At 41.8% G+C, this 23436-nt stretch overlaps 2 protein-coding genes across 3 annotated transcripts; one reads left to right on the top strand and one right to left on the bottom strand.

The window, feature by feature from the left end:
- Positions 1-12: 12 nt before the first annotated feature.
- Positions 13-2426, bottom strand: dlx5a (distal-less homeobox 5a). Its single transcript, XM_035620389.2, has 3 exons — positions 1326-2426; positions 758-942; positions 13-531 (listed from the first exon to the last, which is right to left on the bottom strand). The coding sequence occupies exons 1-3, from the start codon at positions 1681-1683 to the stop codon at positions 217-219; spliced, it is 858 nt and encodes a 285-aa protein (XP_035476282.1). The 5' UTR covers positions 1684-2426; the 3' UTR covers positions 13-216.
- A 2092-nt stretch (positions 2427-4518) lies between these two features.
- ago2 (argonaute RISC catalytic component 2) lies at positions 4519-21740 on the top strand. 2 transcript variants are annotated; one of them, XM_035620388.2, is made up of 20 exons: positions 4519-4761; positions 5987-6034; positions 7109-7289; positions 7394-7514; positions 7609-7790; positions 8062-8198; positions 8287-8421; positions 8910-8997; positions 9274-9421; positions 9530-9649; positions 10261-10383; positions 10510-10643; positions 11324-11508; positions 12307-12466; positions 12603-12693; positions 12950-13144; positions 13259-13393; positions 13681-13782; positions 13970-14169; positions 14334-21740. In XM_035620388.2, the coding sequence occupies exons 1-20, from the start codon at positions 4743-4745 to the stop codon at positions 14440-14442; spliced, it is 2613 nt and encodes an 870-aa protein (XP_035476281.1). In that variant the 5' UTR covers positions 4519-4742; the 3' UTR covers positions 14443-21740. The 2 variants fall into 2 exon arrangements, with proteins under 2 accessions (XP_035476281.1, XP_035476280.1); XM_035620387.2 differs by having other exon boundaries at positions 7094-7289.
- Positions 21741-23436: the final 1696 nt, after the last annotated feature.

Here is a 23436-nt window from a genome sequence, read left to right as displayed (position 1 = left end):
GGACATCAGAGCTGCATTGTCCATTTAAACGTTTAATAGTCTTCCAAAAAATGCAATAAATTACATGCACACATTTACACATTTTACACGTTTTTTCTTCTATGACTGTCATCAAATACATTGCATATTCCTCTGAAAAAATCTGAACACGAGTCCCATAGAAGGAAGGAGAGAAATGAAAAAGAGGTTTGAAATGAACAACGGGGCTTGCTTGCTTCAGTATAACGTCCCCGCTCCGAGAGCCAACGAGTGCTGTATCGAGTTAGGGGTCTGCAGGTGGGCGGCCATGGAGCCGCCGGCCGAGGTGTACCATGACCCCGAGGCTTCCAAAAAGCTCGACGCCGTCGTGTTGATGTTCTGTGGCTGTAGGCTGTGCGGCCTGGAGGGGCCCTGTGTGTCCCAGACGGCCGGGGACTGTGGGGAGTTGCACGCCATGGGGTCGCTGGAGCTGGGGCTGTGCTCCGGCGGAAGCTCCCCGTTTTTCATGATCTTCTTCATTTTCGACCTCCTGTTCTGGAACCAGATCTTGACCTGGGGGAGAAATATATATATATTTTTTTTAAAAAAAACGACAAACACGACCATTAATGCCTCTCACATAACCGAGGAAACAATAGCTTGACTAAGAGGTGCACGGTGCGTAAAAGACGCACACAAACTAACACTTGCTGGAATGTAAATTGTTTCCAAGAAGCATTTTTTAAAACTATTTAGCAAGATTGTATTTGATGTACAAAAACAAAAAACAAAATCCCACCTGTGTTTGCGTGAGTCCCAGCGACGCCGCCAGCTCGGCTCTCTCCGGCAGCGCCAGGTACTGTGTGTTCTGAAACCGCCGCTGCAGTGCGGCCAGCTGGAAGCTGGAGTAGATGGTCCGGGGCTTTCTCACCTTCTTCGGCTTGCCGTTCACCATCCTCACCTCGGGCTCGCTGATCTCTTTTTCTGTCAAGGTGATCATAACAAACCATGAGCCTGTGCTCTCACCACACACTGCGGCATCTCCATAAGTCTAAATGTCTCGTTTACACCTCCATCCCTCAAAAAACGAAGTAAATCCGATGTCATTAACCACATTAATTCCACAATGGTCAAACAGGGGAAAGCTCGTGAATTTAAATAATGCTTCACCTTTTTAATCACGTTGTTCCAAATAAAACTAAATGTATTCCTGATATGTTCCTTAAGATTTAGTTTGCAAATACGTGTCTATTTTTGCAGAACGTAGATGAATAGATAATGGAAATCAGACTTTACGTTTTTATAATAATACCCTATAATAAATCAGCTCTTATCGTAATAAAAAAAAAGGAAATGCGGGCCCGTACCTTGTGGACTCGGCTGGGGTTGCACTCTGCTGTACGTCCCGGCATACTGGTGGTAGGCGGGGGTCGTGTACGAGCTGTAGTCGGTGTAGGATTTTGTCGAGTAATTTCCAGCGGACGCGTTGACGCCCGGGTACTGGTACTGGTAGGCGCTGAGGGGCTTCCCGTACGAGGTGGGGCTGGGCGAGCAGTAGCCGTGAGTGACTCCGCCGGCGGGACTGTAGTAGCCAGAATCCGTGGCGGTGGACTCGGGTAGAGTGGGGGATTCCTGAGACGGGTGGTGCATGGCGGAGATCTGAAAGGAGCTCTGGAAGTCTGCGGGTTTCACACTCGGGATCCTCCGGTCGAATACTCCAGTCATACTTTTACGCAAGCGGACGCGCGGATTTTGTTTTTAATCAATTGGCACCAACAAAAACTAAAACGACAAAAAAAACGACGAGTGTAGTCTGATTCCAGAAGCGGCGCGGGGACTACACTGGCGTCGTTGAACAGGCTCTCGGGCCGTCGGGGCTCTGGTGAAGACTGCAGCCAGCCCCGCAGCAAAGACTTGGTTAAATCCTAAATCGCGCTCTTACGCGCTGCAGGGAGGATCTGGTTCCATTGGCCAAGGCGCGCACACAGACGCAGCTACACCCAATTCACTCAGCCAGCTTTCTTGTGAGGGGGGAAGCCACCCGGACTGTGTGGCGGCATTGTTGTGTTTTTATTCTATCAATCAATGGGGGCAATTAAAGTGTTGGCCGCGTCGCCAGTCGAGGGTTGAATGAGAGATACAAAACCTCATTAACCCAAAATGGCCTCCTGCTGTAAAACTGACCGATTATTATTAGGATTGTCCTCATTATTCTTTATTCAGTTTATGCAATTTTATTCAAGCGAGACTCGTCGTTCTCCCATTAAGTTGCCTGGGGTTAAAATAACCTCAAAATGATATAGCGTGAAATCCAATGCTGCAATCATCTTATTTTAAAGAGAAATAAAGCATGAAACCTTATTACATTATTCAGCTCGTGGCTGTTTTAAACCAAACCCTGGTGAAATATTTGATACGACCCACTCCTGAAAATATCGTCTTACATCTGAAGTGTCAAATGTCCATTATATGTATAATACCATCAGCATATTCAATATAATTTGATATATATATATATATATATATTCAATATATTGAGCTATATATTCCATAGCTAACAATAGTTTCCTTCCCACAAAAGCACCTTTTTTTCAAATCCGATTCAAATACCAAGTGATCTTTGATTTGTCGTGTTTAATAATGACTATATTGACCCGATTCTCCCAACAGGATCATTAAAGATTCACCTCATCTCATCTTTTAAAAAAACAAAACTGCTGCAGAGCAAGGGAGCTCGACCTCCGTCTGCCACATTCAGCGGTGGACAGCGCCGACCAGTGGGCAAACTGAGGAAGTGCACGCAAAGCTCACCGCAGCCACAGGGGGGGGGAACCCACTCACTGACATATTCTGACAAAATAAAAATGAAAAGGATGATGAGTCCAGAGCTCACTCTTAAAATGCAAGTATCAAAATCAAGAGCAAATGAAAAGACAGACTAAACACAAAGAAACCAAACTGTCCAAACATGAGTTTGGGCAATGGGCGTGAGGACAGAAAATACTGGATAGATTAAAACATGTATCACAATGTATATTGCCAGAATCATGCATCATCAAATGCTGGATACACTATATCAAATATTCAGTAACATACAGACAGTGAACAGGAATAGGAAGTGACAAATAAAAGATCAAACTATGTTCCTTTTGAGATAGATAGATAGATAGACAGATAGATAGATGCAAGCCCCCCATATTACTGCAAAGGTGCTACAGGAAGGTTTAACGGACATGAGTCGTGGTGCAACACTCAACTGCACAGATTTGATGCACAACTAACAATAACCTATATACAATCTCATCGCAGTGGTCACTGCAGAGTAATATTGGATACAAGTGCTGGGGACAGATTTAGTTTAAAACTGAGCTCTTTGGATGGAAACACCAAAGGTGTGTTTTGGAGGGAAAACAAATGAAGCAGGAGTTAATGAAAGGAACATCTTGCCAACTGTTAAGGCAATATGGAAATACTATCCTTTGGAGTTGTAACACTGCACAGATAAGAGGATGGAGTGAGTTCCACTAAACATCAGCAAATACTGAATGCAAATGCCATACAGACAGTCAAGAGAGTGAGAAGAGGCTCCACCATGACCCACCTCAAGAAACATTGGGCAGATGTTGTTGTTTTTTTATTCTTTTTTTAAATGGCACTTTATAAAGTGGCCTGGTTTGATATATACTGTAAATATATCTAATGATGTGGAGGAAGACTGGTTGAAATGTATGAACTCAAGAACAGGAAGGATTCTTATCCGCTAAAAAAAAAAAGTTTGAAAAATGTACTAATAAATACCAATGGGTAGAGAGCCGAACATTTTGCCCATGCTACAATTAGTGTTAATTATAATAATATTATTAATATAGATAATGTATTTGGGCAAAATGTCAGTGTTTCGACTGCTTGAAGTCCACAGTGAATCGTACCAAACGACTCGTCGTTGTCGACCCCTCTTGTACAAATTAAAGTTTGTTTCTTATCAACGACTGAACTAGTCACTAGACTTTGGTGTTAGCTCTGTTAGCTTACCTTCTTCAGCACCCGGAAGTACTTCTCCTATCCACTCCGCCAATTTCTTCCCGTGGTCTCCGACTTGTTGACATCATTTTACCAATTCTGTTTGCATTTTGCATTTTCTCAAACCGGCACAGTATTGTTAACCACACCGTGTAGCGTCGTAAACACATTCAATATATGTATATATTAAATCCACAAAACTATTTGCTGTTGTTTTTCCGGTTTGAATCAAGGGTCAACGCTTAGACCGCGCATCCCGCGTCTGACGTCACCGAAGAGTTAATCTACCAAGATAGTTCCCGTCTTATTCACGTCCTAAGAAACAAACTGTTGTCCGTTGGATCGGAAAGACTTGTGTGTCAGCATTTCGAAAATGGAATTTCAATTAAAAGGTTTGGTGTTTCAACAGCTGTAGTTATTGTGTTGGTGGTATAAACACATCGTTTCCAACAAAAATGCGCCTTTGGGTACTTGGTCTTACGGGAAGTGAACAAAGACGGAAGTAGATGGGAGGGAACGCTCTCGTCCTGCATGGGCTCTTTCGCTCCTGTTTTGTGTGTTGGGGGGATGGGGCCGTACAGAGGATGAGAGACTCCGAATATTTACCACTTCGCTAACTAAATACCTTTATTTCCGAGCTGGGCTTCTTCCCTCAGTTTTGTAAATATTAACACGTCTCGACCACGCATGAGTTTAGGTGGAATTTGGCGAAAATAAAGTGGAGTATCTGTACGTCCACGACTCACGCTCAGAAAGTCGACAAAATGTATTCCTCTGCTGGAGGTAAGTGCTGTAGCTAACATTAGCATCAGCTAATTGATGCGGCTAGCAAAAAATAACTCCCTAGTTGCGGCGTTTTGCTGCCACACTGCAGCGAATTGTTGCTGAAAGACGGGCGCCACTCCTGTCTCACGGCTATTTGTCATCGAAGTCGACCAGTCCGTTCAATCAAAAGACATCTCGTTCCAGTCTTAAGTGGGGGCATTAGTAGGAGAGGTAATCTTAGCTAGCGTGCAACAACAACGAGCTGCTGCTAGCCAAGTTAGCTTCAGCGGTGCCTCGTTTCATGAAGTTGTTGTTGGCTTCCCGATGAAATTTCACGAGTTGGGATCGACCGGCGTGTATTATCTCAATAAATCACACGACTACTGTCACAGCTTGTGTATTTCAGTGCCCCGCAGTTTAACGCAAAGCATAGAGTTGAAGCAATGTTTAGCGACTGACAATCGCTATCTAATCTCATCATCAATCTTAGCTATGCGCTGCTAACTGTAGCCACTTACATGAGGCAGATCTAGTTGACAGTTTTTGCCCACAAAATAATTTTCCCGATGCCCTGCCAATCATGCATGGACTGTATGACATGGAATGTTTAAAAGATGGCGAGAAGTAGGCATATGAAGTTTGACCGAGGTTAGGTACAGTTACAGTTCAACACCTGACTACCAGTGGTCCATAGACTGTGTTGAAATATTGAAGCATTTGTTGTTCATATAGGATTTTACCCCCATCACTGCATTTCTATCCTGAGTATCAAACAGGACAAACAATAAAACATTACATTGCATTTTCCTCAAATTTAGTAATTGTATTGTCGTAATGTTCGATTTGTGTAACAGGACGCATCTTTGTTGTTGAACAGAAATATAAATTGACGTGATGCATCAGTCTATTCCCAGGAGCACGGGTGGTTTTCGGCACAGTCAGATTGCCAGCTTGCACCATTGCTCTGGCGTGTATGTTGATAAGCGTTTTGTAAAAGTCGAACTGGATTGTAGACGGTGGCGGCTCTGTGTACGCGATAAGAAAGCAAGACATGCTAGAATGAAGCGGGTGTTTGCAATGGAAATGTTCAAGTTAAACAGGGTGGCAATCTGAACTTTGCCTCTTCTCGCCGCAAGGGAAAATGTTAACTTGTATGTCCTTTGTTGAGTGACTCAGATGTACACTGTGTATAAGACCAAATGGATTTTCCAGCAGTCCTAACATGTCATTTTTCCCCCTGTAGCTACTGAGATGGTTGAGGGAGCCCGTTCCTCCGGGTCATTAAGTTCTGGTAAGCTTCTCCCATATTTGGGTTTATCAAGCCTTAAACTGATCTCTGCAGCGGGCCAGGGTTAGTGGCAACATTATGCTTTTTTGAAAACCCTTCAAGCATCGCTGTACTTATTCATTCAATGTACATTATAACCTTCTGACTGAATAATGACTTCAAAAGGAAAGAGGAGAGGTGCTTTGGTGCTAAACATGAGATTCGAAAGGAGACGCTGTCATTTTAGGTTGTCACCTTCCTTTAAATGCACCTCGTCTTGTGTGCTGAATAGCAGTGCACTTTTACACACTAAATGCCTTTCAACGACACCCACCATATATTGTTAGGTTTGATGGGTGTTACTCTGCTTGAATGAACGGAGCTGGAGTACAAAGATAAGGCACTGAGGGAAATAGAGAGAGTGCTCTGTTGGTCTGGCTGTAATATCTGAAGTTGCAGATATTGAGCTTCTTGGTTCAGCATGTCGACCAATGATGAAAGCTTATTGCATATTGTCCAGAATAAAAACAAATTAATGGATGACACCTCTTAAAGTCCTGTGTTGTATAAAAACAACCGACTGCTTCTTATTTGTTTCATGGAAACATCGAAGGATGTTTCAGCCAGGTGTTGATTCAACTTAATGGTCATTTCAGAGGCGGCAGTTTGTGGTTTCTGTTGAATTGTATTGCATTATACGGACAAGTGTTTCTAATATTTTGTCCACCCATTTATAAAAATGCAGGTAGACTAAATAAAAGAAACATCTCTCCAATACAGTTCAAACAGCAGCACAAACTACATCCTACAGCTTATCCCACAGTTGTATGTCGTATAATTTGTGCTAACGGTAACCATTTACAAAAAGGACTTCTATATGTCTGCTCTCATTTGACATAGAATGCATACATTGTAAAACTTCTTTTTTTCAATCTTATGTGAACATTTTCTAATGTTTTCTGACATTGTGAAACTCACAGTTACAAATGTGGAGATTCCTCTAATTTATGAGGTCAAGAAAGACTGCACAGGGATTTGTGCCTGTAAACCTTTTCTTATGCTCGTTGTCATTTTTGTCAATTGATCCCAACGATTCAGACCCTCCATCCTCCCCGGTGCCAGAATATGTGTTCAAGCCACCATCGCGGCCAGACTTTGGCACCATGGGCAGGACAATCAAGCTCCAGGCAAACTTCTTCGAGATGGAAATTCCCAAACTGGAGGTCTACCATTATGACATAGACATCAAGCCTGAGAAATGCCCGAGGAGGGTCAATCGGTATGCAGACATGTGTAGTTGATCAGCAGCCCCTGGCATGTGGTAGATGAGTGTTGGAATGTTCGGGGCATCGTGCGAATTTATTTGTTTTGTTTTGTCCCCAGTGAAATAGTGGAGCACATGGTCCAGCACTTTAAAACACAGATCTTTGGTGATCGAAAGCCAGTGTATGACGGGAGGAAGAATCTCTACACTGCCATGCCCTTACCCATAGGCAGAGACAAAGTATGTATTTTACATGGCAAACAGCAACGAAATCTCCATTTGTGGGGGAATAAAGAATGAATTAAAATGTTGTCTTTTTTTATTTTTCACACAGGTGGAGCTCGAGGTGACCATTCCCGGTGAAGGCAAGGACCGCAGCTTCAAAGTAGCCATCAAGTGGGTGTCCTGCGTAAGTCTGCAAGCTCTGCACGAGGCACTGTCAGGACGGCTGCCCAGCGTCCCCTTTGAGACCATTCAAGCCTTGGATGTGGTCATGAGACATTTGCCCTCTATGAGGTTGGTCTTTGATTGTTGAACATCTTTTGAACATTCTTTTCATAGGTTATTGTTTGTGTGTCCTATTTTGTCCACCCAATTATTATGTTGGTGTTTTTTGCATTTTCTGACCACAATGATTACCTAACTTTAGGCAGAGATTGGTCGTTAGTACAACATCACACAGTTCACAGATCATATGCCTTTTTCTGTTTCTTCATTAAGTGTCTTTGCTTTGACGTTGTTTGTTGAATAGCTTCTGTTAATCAGGCTTCATGTTTGTCTCTTAAAGGTATACCCCAGTGGGTCGTTCTTTCTTCACTCCCTCTGAGGGATGTTCGAACCCCCTCGGTGGTGGCCGAGAGGTGTGGTTTGGCTTCCACCAGTCTGTCAGGCCTTCCCTCTGGAAAATGATGCTCAACATTGATGGTCATTTCCGCATTCCTTTTCCAAAGATTGGAGTAATGTGAAGTGATGTTTCTATGAATCTCATCTTTGTATGCTTTTTTTTTTTCAGTATCCGCCACTGCATTCTACAAAGCCCAGCCTGTAATTGAGTTCATGTGTGAGGTCTTGGATTTCAAAAGCATTGAAGAACAACAGAAGCCCTTAACAGACTCTCAGCGAGTGAAATTCACAAAGGAAATCAAAGGTAAATAAAGTTCAGCAGCTCATTTGGTAATGACTCTGTTTGACAGACTGTTTTGCTTGGTGAAACAAGACCAGTATATGACTGGGATGTGTATGATCAAAGTACAAAAATGAGAACTAGTTAACCTGTTGTGGAATTGCTGTAAACAACTACTGTAAATGAAAAGCAGATGTCATTACAGATGTCATCCAGTGTCATCCACTTTAAATCCTTTATCTCTTTGCTTCTCTCCTACTCTCTGTGCTCAAATATATGGAGTTGCAGCTGAATCTCCAATGAGGCTGTTCTTATTTTCATGTTCTTCTGTGTCTGTTGTCAGACCACAGAACAAATATGAAATAGGGATTTAAACGTGCTTATTAAGACGACATGTCACTTTTAAGCCTTTTCCATGCTGCAGCTCTGCTTAGCTAAAATCAGGATTCTATAACTTCAATTCAATTACGGTTAGATATATTGTATTAATTCTTTGTGATTCCTCTTTCCAGGTCTGAAGGTGGAGATCACTCACTGTGGGCAGATGAAGAGGAAGTACAGAGTGTGCAATGTGACCAGAAGACCAGCCAGCCACCAAACGTAAGAATGCTCCTCCAGCTTGTGTGATTACGTTAATAGAATGTTGGACGTTCTGTTGTTGAAGCACTCAAGTAAAACATTGAATGTTAGATGAACGAAACCTTTATTTGCACTCTAGAAATAATATTTTTTAATGCATGCTGGTTAAGGATGGGATGATAAATATTTAAGAAAAGATGTTTTGGCCCAAATTTGAGTATACTCTCACTGTGAAAAGTCTGCAGAGAGAACATGTTGAACAGATTTACTGAGTGTTTCATTTATTTATTCCCTTAGGTTCCCCTTGCAGCAGGAGAACGGCCAAACTATTGAATGCACAGTCGCACAGTACTTCAAAGACAAGTACAAGCTCATCTTGCGATACCCCCACCTCCCATGTCTACAGGTGGGACAGGAGCAGAAGCACACCTACCTGCCTCTAGAGGTAACCATCACCAACGTCTTGTGCTTACGGTATTTGCTTTTAGAAGAGTCACAGGATTCATGTTTGATTTTCTTCCAAACATGTTGTGTTTTGTGTTTTCCTCTCCAGGTGTGTAACATAGTGGCGGGACAGCGCTGCATAAAAAAACTGACCGACAATCAAACGTCCACTATGATCCGTGCCACAGCCCGATCTGCACCAGACCGTCAAGACGAGATTAGTAAACTGGTGAGATAAATGTTTCCTGAATGCTGTTTGGCTACTGCATTAGAAGTTCATGATTGGCTGGTACCTGCCTGACCTACCATAGTTCTCAATCATGAGCTGTTTTCAGACATGAAAATTGTCTGGAAAATTGCGTCGGGACACCTTCCCGAGTTTGCGAGTCACCCTTATGAAGCAGGAGAATGTCTGAGTCAGACGCGTTCACAACAGCAGAAACACGTGACGTCTGGGTAGAACATGCAGGAGACAGGAAAAAGTTCCGGACAATGTCCCTCTCCCGTACAGCAACTCTGGAGAAGTTCATAAATATGTTCAGACTTCAGTGCATGTGTGAAAGCAGCAATACTGTATTGTATATACTATATGGAGATTCACACATGCTGCCACAGCAACATGTTGAGAAAATAAGGCACAATTTGGATGAGGATTAATGATATTAATATACCTATACCTTTGCCTGATTCAATGAATACATTTGAAGAAAATTTTAAAGATCCTAACTGAAACGTTAATTCGGTTCCGTTTCCTGGCATTCAGATTAAGTGACAGGTTTAGAGAGTCACATTTAATTCAACTGCTGTTTTCTTTGGTTTATGTATTCATTCATTTTTCAGATGAGAAGTGCCAACTTCAACACTGACCCTTACGTTCGTGAGTTTGGAGTAATGGTGCGAGACGAGATGACAGAAGTGAACGGCCGCGTCCTGCAGGCCCCTTCGATTCTGTATGGAGGCAGGGTATGTTCATGCATGTAGCTGCAACACATTTCATTCATTGGTATTAAGTTGAGTTATTGTTATTAATAACTCACTCCTGTGCACGGTGACTAGCACTAATGAGGCTTGTGCCATGACATTTTGCAGAACAAAGCAATAGCCACACCGATCCAGGGAGTTTGGGACATGAGGAACAAGCAGTTCCACACTGGCATCGAGATCAAAGTGTGGGCCATCGCCTGCTTCGCGCCACAGAGACAATGTACTGAACTCCTGCTCAAGTAAGTGACAAACATAAAGTGCATCTTTTCCAGCATACTGCAAAAGTAATTAAGGGCTGGTGGTGAAGAGTTGTGAGCACAAAAGTGAACAAACAGATGGATGCATTTAGCTTATTAAATTTGGTAGGTGTCAACTGAAATTAAAACTTGCTGCAGAGATCGAGATTCAGATGTTGCAGCCAAAAGTGCAGAAACAGCATGATAGCTTCCTATTTGATTGGTGCGTCTGTTTTTTGTTTTTTATATATATATGTTGACAGTCTAGTTTACTCTCTTTCGCTTCACAGTAGTAGCTCGAGAAGGGGTTTAAACGTGCATCATAAGTATGCACAGCTGTGCCATGCATTTATGATTCATAAAGCCAGGCTTTGTTGGTTGCATTTATGTACTTGACTGTATATAGACTATGTTTCAAGCTTCGTCGTGTTACATGCCAAATATAGTGCAAATAGAGACTGACAGACTCAATTTGATTTAGGTCTCAGATTTTCACTTCAGATTTACTGCAGTGCAGGATAAACATAAGGTTCTCGAGTCCTTGACCCGCTCTGGATTTTTCTGTGATGTCTGCCCATCACTTTGATTTCTTTTCAGTCGGAGCTCGATTCTCAGTTGTAACACGAGCCCCGTATAAACTGAACTGCCTGACTGAATAAAAGAAAGTTCCTCGTCTGTCTCAGAGCGTTCACAGATCAGCTGCGCAAGATCTCCAGGGATGCGGGTATGCCCATCCAGGGTCAGCCCTGCTTCTGTAAGTACGCCCAGGGGGCGGACAGCGTTGAGCCCATGTTCAGGCACCTCAAGTACACCTACCAGGGCCTTCAGCTGGTGGTGGTCATCCTGCCGGGGAAGACGCCCGTCTACGGTGAGGGATCGGCTCCTACTGTTTGTGCTTAATTCCACAGATAAGAGACATCCAGGACGTCCATACTGTTAATTTATAGCCCAAAATAATACTGATAACATTTACTCGCACTCAAAATACTAGATCCAGTTTAAACAACCAGCTCATTCAACAGATTAACATTTCCATCAGTTAGAGGTGCTTATAATAAGATAACTGTTTTATCACAAGCATTAAATTCGTGTTTGATTTAAAGCCGAAATATATAATAACATTTGACTGAGCAATTATGCAAATGTGGCAGGTAAATGGGAATGGACTTGCTATAACATATTCATTTATTTAATCAGAAATGTTATGCTTATTGACACAACTCTTAGTTTTTTCTGTTCCGAGATATAACTTAAAACAAACCAGGTCAGTGAAGATTTATGTGATTAGTGCGCCTTAGATTCAAAGCCCTGACAGGTGCTCTGGTGAAGCTTGTCTTCTGCTACAGTGCCTGCTGAGCAAGTTTTACTGCTTCTATTTCTGCTTTAGTCGATAACTACAAGGAAACAAGGACCAAATAAAGCCACATTCTCTCTGTGATCCGCCCCATCTGTTCTCCCAACTCACCCTGTCATTTCACCGGCACTAATCCCGTTCCATATGTACTGTACATAGCAGCCAAAGTAAACCACTGTCAAGTCACCAGTGTGGTCAAGGAAACCATGCTTCCAGTCCCCGCTGGCTGTGATTGATCAGTGTTGCTGTGTGCTCGTGATCTAGTTTATTTATTGATATCTATCTTTTTTTTGTGCTATTGTGTTTTTGTAGCTGAAGTGAAACGTGTCGGGGACACTGTACTCGGCATGGCCACGCAGTGTGTGCAGGTGAAGAATGTTCAAAAGACAACACCTCAGACTCTCTCCAACCTCTGTCTGAAGATCAACGTCAAGCTGGGTGGCGTCAATAACATCCTCCTCCCACAGGGCAGGTAAGTGGAAACACGACTACACTTTAATTGAAATTCTGTGAGTAAGAAGATGAAGACGAAGCCCAAAGTCTTATAAGCAACAACAATTTTTTTTTCTCATTGCACCCCCTCTCTGTGCACTTTGTCTTTGTTCCAGGCCGTTGGTGTTCCAGCAGCCAGTGATCTTCCTCGGGGCGGATGTGACTCATCCGCCTGCAGGAGACGGGAAAAAGCCTTCCATCGCTGCTGTAAGTAACATTATGGCACACAACACAGAATGAACAAAAAAATAATAATTAAATGCAGTGTAATATAAGGGTTCCCACTTCAGCCAATGTGAGAATATGGCATTGATGACTGGAAATAAAAAAACAGCTTTCCGCAGTTTCCCTGCATGCTCTACCCAGACAGCGCAGAATGTTCTTGAACATTTTCCCTTGCATAATTGTCATTGTGAGTAATCCCTCCCATTCGGTGATACGGCTATGTGCTTCTCCACGTCAGGTTGTTGGTAGTATGGACGCCCATCCTAGTCGATACTGCGCCACAGTCCGGGTGCAGCAGCACCGTCAGGACATCATCCAGGACTTGGCAACCATGGTGAGGGAGCTTCTCATTCAGTTCTACAAGTCCACCCGCTTCAAGCCCACGAGGATCATCTACTACCGCGATGGCATCTCTGAAGGCCAATTTAACCAGGTGACGTGCACATCTTGGACGGCGCAGAATATGAAATCGCAGAAAGTGTTGACAAATTATTTTGGGGTGATCTCGTTTCCTAATCGTTTTCATTCACCTCTTGAATACAAGCAGGTCCTTCAGCACGAACTGCTGGCAATACGTGAGGCGTGCATCAAACTAGAGAAGGACTACCAGCCCGGTATAACCTTTGTTGTCGTGCAAAAGAGACACCACACCCGACTGTTCTGTATGGACAGAAATGAAAGGGTCAGTATTGCATTATTGATATGGCTTGTATATTGTTTGTTTTATTGCCAATTTAATTCTAAAATGAGAGGCTACCCATGCTTAAATGTGGTCACTTTCCAATACTGAGACACCAGTAGAAGAACTGCATATCATGCACCAAGCCAACTGCTACATCTTTTTGTGTGCTCCTTCAAGCATTGTCTCATGTTTGGAGATAATATTTAATGTCAAGTAATTATTTGCCTCTAGCATTTAAGCCTGTACTTGGTAATGGCATTAACATGTTTTTGTGGGTGTTTCTGCAGGTTGGCAAGAGTGGCAACATCCCTGCAGGCACCACAGTGGATACGAAAATCACTCACCCATCAGAGTTTGACTTCTACCTTTGCAGTCACGCTGGCATTCAGGTAAGAATTTGACTAGGATCATTTGTACGGCCGAGATAAACAGACCTCGTACCTGAGTCGTATTTCAGAAAGAGGAATAGAAATGTAGAAATCTTTGCTCTACATAAAAAACCAAATGGTTCATCGGCTAAATTAACCAACAACAGAAGATTGTTGACGGCCTGTCGTTCATTGTTCCTCCTTGCAGGGCACGAGCAGGCCATCTCACTACCACGTGCTCTGGGACGACAACCACTTCACTTCAGATGAACTGCAGGTTCTCACCTACCAGCTTTGCCACACGTATGTGCGCTGCACCCGGTCAGTTTCCATCCCAGCCCCAGCCTACTACGCCCACTTGGTGGCTTTCCGGGCTCGCTATCACTTAGTGGACAAAGAGCATGACAGGTTAGTATTCCAAGACATTCGCTGAATTTGCCAATTTCTTTGAACAACTTTGAGTTTTAATGTGTTCAGCGAAATCAAACCTCACACACTGGTTATGAAACCACCACACAATTAACCTTTTTAATATTATTTTCTTCTTCTCTCTTTTTTTTTTGCAATGTCAGTGCCGAAGGAAGTCATACCTCAGGCCAGAGCAACGGGCGTGACCACCAGGCCTTGGCCAAGGCGGTTCAGATCCATCAGGACACGCTGCGCACCATGTACTTTGCCTGAGAGCACACAACCCCAGGTTGGCGTGGGTGAGACTGATGGAATACACTAACCTCCCTTGCTGTCTCGCTGTCGGCTGTAGATAGCATCACAGTGGTTTTACATCGTGATCTCCCTGCTGAACAAACCTGTCAGTTACCCCCATATGTCTACAATTGTGCTTCAGCCCCATAACCCACCCAAACCAAGCCAGCTATTAGACTAAGATGCAACAGAATCCCTCTTTGATGGGGATCCAGTTAGGAGAGGATCTATTTACATGTCGTGACATGTTGTGCGTTTGTGTTTATTTTTATTTGTTGTCGGGAAGTCTGAAAGGAGGAGGACAAGTTTGTACACTGACAGGTGGAATCTACCATTTCTAAACTAGTGGACAGTAACATTTTACATTGAGGTGGTTTATAATTTAGAATAAGCTGCTCACCCTCCTTCTCTGTTTTTTATTGTTTGTCATGGTCTTGGTGCTCGAAGGGAGAAGGAGACTTCAAAAGACAAGGGGGCCTGTTTATATGCCTGATGTGTCGCTCCTCTGACAAACATTATTTATCAGCCAATCAAAGCAAAGTGCACTGACCAGAATGGGTACTTAACCAGGACAAAAGTACTTAATATATTGAGGGTTGTGGTTGAATTGTTCACATAGGGCACTATGTGATGAAAAGTGCCATTCGAGACCACCTTTCTATCATCATTTCTATGTAAAACTATGAATTATTTGGCCCACGTGCGCTGGGAATTTCAGTATTTGTCCTTGATTGACATCGGTGGCCCTTTTCATGCCAAAATTTGGTGAAACTTACTCAAGGATTCAGATTTGTTATCAACTCACGAACCAACAGTTTATTCCAGATGGGGGCAATTTTAGTGTCCAGATCGAAAGAGCAGCAATTCTCCTCTGCCTCACTTGTTAGTCTGAACTGATAAAGTTGCACCAGTAACCTGATTCCCCATGTGAGACGTAGTGTATTGGGACTGGTTCCCAACAAGGACTCTCCTTTCTAATGTACTCTGAGCCGTGTTGATAAAAGAACACATGATATAGAAATCAACATAGAAGGGAACCTCGATGAAATCAGTTATCCTCCCTTCTGTTTTTATAGTCTATTTTAATTTCAATCATTTTCTTTCTGTAATGAATATGCATGTAGCTGACTCATGTTTTAGACATTTAGTCATTTTTGATAACAATTAATTTCTCCTACTATACACATTAACCCCTTCAGCAGAATAGCGTTTTCTGCAGTGTCTTTGTCGGCGCAATGTTTGTGTGGCGTATCGATATCCAGGCATACGGTACAGTGGAGGTCAAAGGTGAAACGTTTTAGAGTTTAACTGATTTGACATTTCCTTTAAAAGAAAAGAAAAGAAAACTCTTGAATTATGGCGTTTGCTCCAGGAAATGGCAGCAGTCGTCGCACAAAAGCTTGGGTTTTATGCAAATTATTTTTTTTGTGAGCCTTTATACTATATATAGTAATGTTCGTAATAAGGTATATTTTGAATAAGCTTTCAGAGGAGGTTGCTGAAAATATTAAAAAGAATCTTTCTTTTTTTTTTCTTTCTTTAAATGACTGGCCCACATGTAGTCTAAATTAACACTGTCTATTTGTATACAGATTTTAAATGCAAATATCCTCTTGCCTTCTGAGACTTTAACCATCTTACTAATAATTCTAGACCTTTCCTAACATCCCACCAGAGTTTTACTACTAAGTTAAGCGGGCGAATGTTCACGCAGTCTTGATCGGAGGCAAGTAGTCTATATCGTCTAACTATGCATCGTTTTTAACCAATAGATTTAACAGTGGCGTGTCTCGCACGAATTTAGGTCATTTCTAGAGGTAGATAATCAGGGCCTTTTTTTTTTGTTTATATTGTTTTTTTTAGCATGTTGCATTTAGTAGCGTTTCTTAGTGCTTATCAGCATCTTCATGTCTTTCTAATGGGATGAAGTATTTATGTGGTTATTTGTAACATTGTAGATTTTATAACCTTTCAAAAAAAAAAAAGTTGTGTGTATCCTTTGTAACACACAATCTTTCTTAGCCAAACAAGATTACAACCTTTTACATGAGAAATAATCAAAAGACACAGAAGCACAAACGGACATCTTGATTCTAGGTGCTAGATGTTTTCACTGTAAACCACCTTAAATCCTCACTGGATTGGTCCACAAAGCTTTTTACTCGTACGCTAGGAGACACCGCATCATGTCGGGCGTCTTTTCTCTCCCCCGGACGACCTCTCTGTGTTCCCCTTCTGAACTCATTACCTGTAAAGCAACTAGAAAGCCGACTGACTGTGTTTGTGGGGCATTCTGAGAAATCATGTACTTGATATTTACTGTTATGATGTCAATATTGTTCTTACCGGTGCTGGTCTCACAACATGTAAATTTGGATGCACTTTTAATAGCAGATCGTCGGGTATGAATTCTTTTAGATGTGTGTTCCTCAATCGAAGCAGGAGGCTCGGCCATATTGCGTGACACTGGCGTAATTGTATGGAAATGGCCGTGTGTTCTACCTCTTGTTACCTGTTTTAAGTGTTATGGTAACATCACACCGCTGGCCATTTCTGTATAATTACCCCTGCTATCTATCTAATTGGCATTGTTTGAGTCATGCATTGACAGTAGAGGTTTTAAACGCTTGGGTGTGCCTGATGGCGAACGTGCTTTTCTCCGATTTGTTGATTCTCCATAGTTTTACTCAAACTGATGAGAGAGAATGTGTTTTTTTTCTTCTCCTTTTAGTGGTTTTGAGCGTCAAGCTGTACGACCAAATTCTTGAAGTGTCTGTTTTCACACAAACAGATTCTCCCTGCTTTCGTTCCTTACATTCTATGCACCAATGAAATGACAGACTTTTGCCCGACACCTTGATTTTTTTGTTTTTTTCCCCCCACCCGAGCAGTGCATAGTTCTCCTCATGTGTGATCTTTGTATATTATTGATCTGGACAAATTGTTATGGTACCCAAGTGGTGCAGTTAGTCAGACTGTTAATTGAAGTTGCTCAAGAGCCTGAGAAATAAGTCTTCAAATCCACGTGAATAGATGTTTGTAAGGCACAGCAAGGTAAATCTGATCAGGTCAAATTCACCACAGAGCATTTATCAATTCTGTATATAATCATTAATTTTAGTACAATTGAGACTGGATGAAAACAAAATAATATTGCTTGGCAGGTAAAGCCTGTCACTGGCTCTGAGAAGATGCCTGTCATGTTATTTGAAAAGTGGAAGGTAAAGTGACATTTTGACCACAACAGAGAACGGGTATCCCCAAAAAGTAATTTGCTAATTCCAAACCTCATCGTGTCATTGAGATGTGTTTACTTGTTGTCACTGCTTATTTGTGTTTTACATTACCTATACCAGCACCTTAAAATACCAGAGGAGAATGGCATTGCTTTTAAATAAAACTCAAATCTATTTGACAATGTTATTTTTTTGCACTAAACAACAATGGACTTTGTAGCTGTTGCAGTGTTGAGAGTATTATCAGGTGGCAGAATGTCAGACTTTTTTCTTTTCAGTTTTTTTTTTGTCCAGAAAGGAGCAGTTGGCATTGTTGGCTTTTCAAAATAAAAGACACATAGCCAACAGGCCTGAGAGCTTCAATATGTGCACTCGCCGAGCCAACCCGCGGTCAGTGTGTCGTCTTTCAAAACGATCCCGATGCCTTTAAATGTTAATGAAAGAGTGAGACTTGTAGTTGCATGGGTGGGTTTGCCTTTGCCTAGAGATGTGGCATAAAGGTGCTCTATACAAAACAATCTCGACAGGGGGAGTTGAAAGTAGCCGGTTGTGGAAAACGTTTTTTGCGACCGCACTGTTTGTCGGAGACGTGATGCCAAAGTGCTGTGTGAGGGGAAGTGCTGGAGGGTTTTTACGATGTCACAGTCCCTGTTGAAGACTGCAGTGTGCATAGAAAAATAATACTGACACAAGCCTCGCTGTGACTATACAGACTATACATATCGAAATTCAGAAGAGGCTTTGTCCTTGGTTGTTTTTTGTTGTTGTTTCTTTTTACATAAGTCTGTCTGATCACAATTAGCTTAATGGAGAACGTGTATAAAGAAACAGATACACCAGCCTGGGTGAATGTGGCACTATAAGTAAAAACAGTGCACAAGGTGCTTTGTGAGGCTTTCAAAATACCTGCGGCAGGAACCTCGATGTTATTACAGGATCGTTGTTATCAGACATGTCAAATGCACACATCGACCTCACTTTGGCTGTTTTTTCCGTTACCTTTTGGAGTGTAGAAAAGACCCAGGCATATCATAAGATAGTTGTATTTTTCATGATCGCTTAATTTAGGGCAGTGCAACGAACAGCCTGTTTATTTTATGGTTTTAGAATGGAAAAAAAAAAGCACCCCAGCAAAACCTGATATCAAATTAAGCAACGATCTACACATGAGTTTAACCTTAACCATTACTAATGTCTGTTAGAGATATTAATGCCGACGTAAAGAAACCTGTAGTAGAGTCAGACCTATTTCCCATCTCCAAAATAATAACAATGAATGTACTTAGAGCCTGTGTGGTTTGTAATATTGTATAGGCTATCCATCTAGTAAGTGTATACTCATGTTTGCTTCTTGTGTATGGCCATTTTATGTTGTGTGCGTTTTTCTCCCCCTCTTTATTTATAGGCTTTAACAATTGCAGAAAGGATTTAGTTTTCTTCCTAGATATTTCATTGATTTTAGATATCGCCCCACGTCACATCTAATAACGTGTGAGACGAGCACGTCTGCAGTATGTCTTTGTCTTTGGATGTTGCCTACTGTAGTTGTCTAGGAGACAAAGATTTTCCCACCTGGTGCAAAAGGAGTCATATTTATTGTTCTGGTGTCAGGCTTGAGATGTGCTGTATCATAAGAGCGGTGTGCGTATATACAATGGTTGCTTTGGTGTGTGATCTTGTTGGCTGTAAGATTTTTTTTTATTCTTCTACGTATTCTGTCTGAGCAGAGTTATCATGTCAAATCCTAAAATCCCCCCCATGAGTGCGACTCAATAACTCATTAGCGCAGCGCCACTTGAAAGCAAAGAGGCTATGGGTTGTGGTTTTTTTGTATGCGTGTTGCTTGTGTTCCGTACTTTTGTTGATTGTACACTCAACCTTCTTTTTTTTCTGCCAGATTTATGACGGCTTTACATCGCACTCTGTTGGCTTACTTTTCTGTTTCTTTTCCTAGATCAGCCTTTTAAAAGCATCACTATGTCCTTGAGTCTTTATCACACCAATGTCCACCCCAATCCACAAGGTTTGCCTGTATTGTTGCTGCAGCTACAAGTCTGAATATATATCGGGAGTACAAAGTCAACCGGGGTTTCTGGCAACCGCCTCTCATGTCCACCACATGTGGCTTCTTTGTGTCCCTGGACACATTTGAGCTCATCTTGGCGTATTTAGTGAAATATAAAATTATATCTGGTTGATTTGGGTGACCCGCCTAACTCAAATTTGAATTTGTCCAAATATTTTCGGTCCATGATCAAATGCCTGCAAAACTCCTACGTCGTGTCCAGCGCTGATTATCAAATATTAGCATGCTAACACACTAAGAAGGTGCACGTGGTAAAATGCGACCCACCTAACATGGGCACGTTCGCTTTGTTTTGGGTTCTGCTCGGGGGGCCGTGGTGAATCTGACCTTGACTGAGAACTGTTACCGAGCTTCACCAAGCCAAACCAATGCCATCCAGTTGGTAAACATCAGTACATTCACAGCCAATCGTGCACGACTTGTGGCTATTTTTTTTATTAATTTTTTTTATTTCTATCAAAGCATTTTTCTAGTCTTCAGAATGACTTGGCTTTTTATTTACCAACTTGGAAAAACTACCTCAGAGCAGTGTCAGGTGCTAGCTAATATTATCCCTAATTTATAATAATGGTAACAAAAATCCAAAATTGTAGTGACCAAACCAATACAAGCCAATATCTCGTGAGAGCACTGTTCTTTTTTTGAACCTTAATAAATGGAAAACCAAGTAATCATGTATGACTGGTTGGTTCGCTAGATACATTTTAAGGGGACCAAATTTTTTTTGTTTTTGTTTTATTGGGAGTCTCATTGTTTCATGCAAGTCCTTCATTTTACAACAGGCCGTGACAAAAATAATAACCAAGCACAATGGCGGACTCATATGTGTCGTGAAATAAACTGTAGTAATTACTGGATCGTATGGTGACAAAATGACTTCTACGCTATGACAATGTGTTGATATTCCAGATACATTATGGTGATATTGAGGAATGTTTGTAGGCTGTGAAGGCTTTCTGGAAAGATGTATGTACAGCAATAATGTCAAGAGTGTGAGCTGCGCGTTGTTGGTAATCATTTGTTCATCTTTTACACCAATTTGTCGTCTTTACGCAGGTTGAGGCAACATTTTAGACTTTTTGTTCGCAGGACAGTTCTTAGCAAATGGGTAAATAAACAGATGAATCCAGCGTCTCTGTTGTCGTCTGACCAGAATGTTGAAATATTAAGGTTCTATAACGGATAGATCCGCTCCACGTGATCAAACGCCTACATTTCTCTGCCGTGTTAACCCAGAACTGCAATAAAATCAGGGCGGATGTCCTTGGCTCTAATTCAGTTAATTCTGCTTCTCCTATAATTACCCAGACTCTACAGCATTTCTGTTTTTTGATTTTTTTTTTTTAGGGTTTCAGATCTAGTTTTGCATGCGACGATTTACAAAGGGAATATACACATTTTAACAGACTTTACAATGTGTCAAATCATTGTAAACTTCAATGAAGAGGTACATATGAGGTTGTGTGGCAATTAACGTCAGATTGTTGTCATTTTGGAGTAAACTGAAAACATCCGGCGTGTCGATAGTCGATTGTATGTGTGCCTTTTGTGGGATCTCTCTCTTCTCCATCAGGTTTCTGAGTCCTTTCTACATAAAGGTTTGACAAAATCTGCTGTGCCACATTCAAACAAAATCAAATTTTGATGATCATGCAACCTTGCCTGTAGATGCTGCATAGAACGATCAGTATTTGTGTTTTGCACTTTCAAAGCAGTCTAAAAAAAAAATTTGTCCACGTGAGGTTGGGCAGAAAGTTAAAAGAAGAAAGAAACAGACGAGGTATTTTATGCTATCAATAGGAATTATAAGGAATAATATGACTTTGAAGAGCTTTTCTAAAAAGGTTGATATATCTATATATATTCATAAAGTACCTCATAAGCCTGATATATGCTGCATTGACTTTTTTTCTTTAGTGTACTTCATATATATATTTTTTTTTCAAATAACATTTTTAATTTTCCCCTTTTCGGGAGGGTTGAATGTCACTACAGGCTGTGCAAATGCCACGACCAGTTAATCCGTCTGTGGTTACAAAGGAGTATGTTATTCCCTGTGGCCAAACGATAATGAGTCATTTATGCAATTTAGGCTCTAATCTCATCAGAATATTTCTCAGCTGTGGCCACGTCTTGTTGTGTTCTCTTTTTTTTTTGTTGTTGTTGTTGTTTTTGTTAATATTCCCTGTGTCTGTGTAGCCAAAAACATTGGGTTAAGCCGACGGAGTTGACATGCAGTGAGCGTCCCGCGAGGCTCCGTGCTTTAAAATGACTGTTGACTCAGGTATCGCCGTGAAAAGGGCTGTATCTGTTTACTGTGTCCCCCCCCCGCCCCACACTCCCCTCCGCACCTTTGTCTTAACATAGCCTTAGAGCTAGCGAGGTTCCTATTTGGCCTTAAAAGTTGAACAAATTCGATGTATGCACTACAATTTCACCGACTCCAACACAGAGCTCGACTCTCCTCCAGACACATTTCTGAATGTGTTTTTTTTTCTTCTTCTTCTTCGTCTTCGCGTCGCGTCACTGCCGTGTTATCTACCTCCTATGAATGTAGGGGCTGTCCCTGGAGTTGTAGTCGACTGCAAACCTTTTAGATTTTCTTTGCCCATTTTAAGGGGGACAGAGAATCATCTGTAGATTCTTAAAATATAAATTGCATCACATTGTTCGTTCTAACTTGATTCCAGGACACTCATTTCTCCTGGTGCCCCCCCCCCCCCCCCCCCCCCCCCCCCCCCCCCCCCCCCCCCACGTCCCTTAACCCTTCATTGGCCATTTTCATTTTATACCTTGTGCGATTGGTTTTAATCGTTAGCCATGATGGAGGAAGCAAAGTGACCAAAGTCTCCCTGCGAAGGCAGCCCTGCACAGCCGTGTGAATTCAAACCTCCCTTCATTTGTGTCATTTTTGAGCTCACCTTTGAGTTGTTGTTTATTTCTTCTCTCTCTCTCTCTCTCTCTTCGTCTTTTCTCCCTTATTTAAACCACGACATGCCAAAACTGAATTTGCTGTCATTCCTGTTCCGGTGAGGGTCTTTTTTTTTTTGCTGATTTTTAATTTGTTCACATCCACTGCTAAGCTCCTTGTTCTTGTTGTTGTAAAGTTGTAAGCTTTTTGATTTGTGTTTTACATTTCCTCATTTTATTTTTTTCTTTTGTTAACAATTACGCTTACAGAACACAAGATATGCTGTAAACCCTGTTAGAGGACATAATGTGAATACGTATCACTTAATGTAGTTCACTCTTTGGCTTGACTGTAAGTTGCATTAATTAATAAATTGTTTTAAAAAAGTTTGTCGTCCTATGCCTTTTTTTTCTATTTTGATTTTAAACAGACTTTGAAGTAAAAATTCTGCCTTACAGTGTTCTCATCCCAAACTCTTCTTCCTCCTACATTTGTTTGCACCTCGAGTTCGTATGAACACGCCACGTCGGATTCATCAAACACTTGACCTGAAATGATCTGCGTAAACATGTATCTGAGCAAACGTGCACGGGGTTCACACATTAGCATAATCACCGCCTGAATAATACCATATAAGGTACACATCCTGCCCCATGTCACAAAGTGTTCATCCCTGAAAACGGCAGCAGAGAGTAAAAGAGCAGACTAATTCATGTGACTCCTACGACAGGTCTGGACCG

This window comes from Scophthalmus maximus, chromosome 22, assembly GCF_022379125.1.
Source record: "Scophthalmus maximus strain ysfricsl-2021 chromosome 22, ASM2237912v1, whole genome shotgun sequence".
Taxonomy (NCBI): Eukaryota; Metazoa; Chordata; class Actinopteri; order Pleuronectiformes; family Scophthalmidae; genus Scophthalmus; species Scophthalmus maximus.
The sequence above is the reverse complement of the archived record's forward strand: the minus strand, read 5'-3'. Positions and strand labels throughout refer to the sequence as shown.

Excerpts from the sequence above, each read along its gene's own strand:
- ago2 (XM_035620387.2), top strand. Across the intron at positions 7,290-7,393 it reads TGCCCGAGGAGGGTCAATCG|TGAAATAGTGGAGCACATGG; the intron begins GTATGCAGACAT and ends TTTTGTCCCCAG. Across the intron at positions 7,515-7,608 it reads TACCCATAGGCAGAGACAAA|GTGGAGCTCGAGGTGACCAT; the intron begins GTATGTATTTTA and ends TTTTTCACACAG.
- dlx5a (XM_035620389.2), bottom strand. The coding sequence starts at position 1,683 with ATGACTGGAGTATTCGACCGGAGGATCCCGAGTGTGAAACCCGCAGAC. Across the intron at positions 943-1,325 it reads ACCCCAGCCGAGTCCACAAG|AAAAAGAGATCAGCGAGCCC; the intron begins GTACGGGCCCGC and ends TCACCTTGACAG. Across the intron at positions 532-757 it reads TGGGACTCACGCAAACACAG|GTCAAGATCTGGTTCCAGAA; the intron begins GTGGGATTTTGT and ends TTTCTCCCCCAG.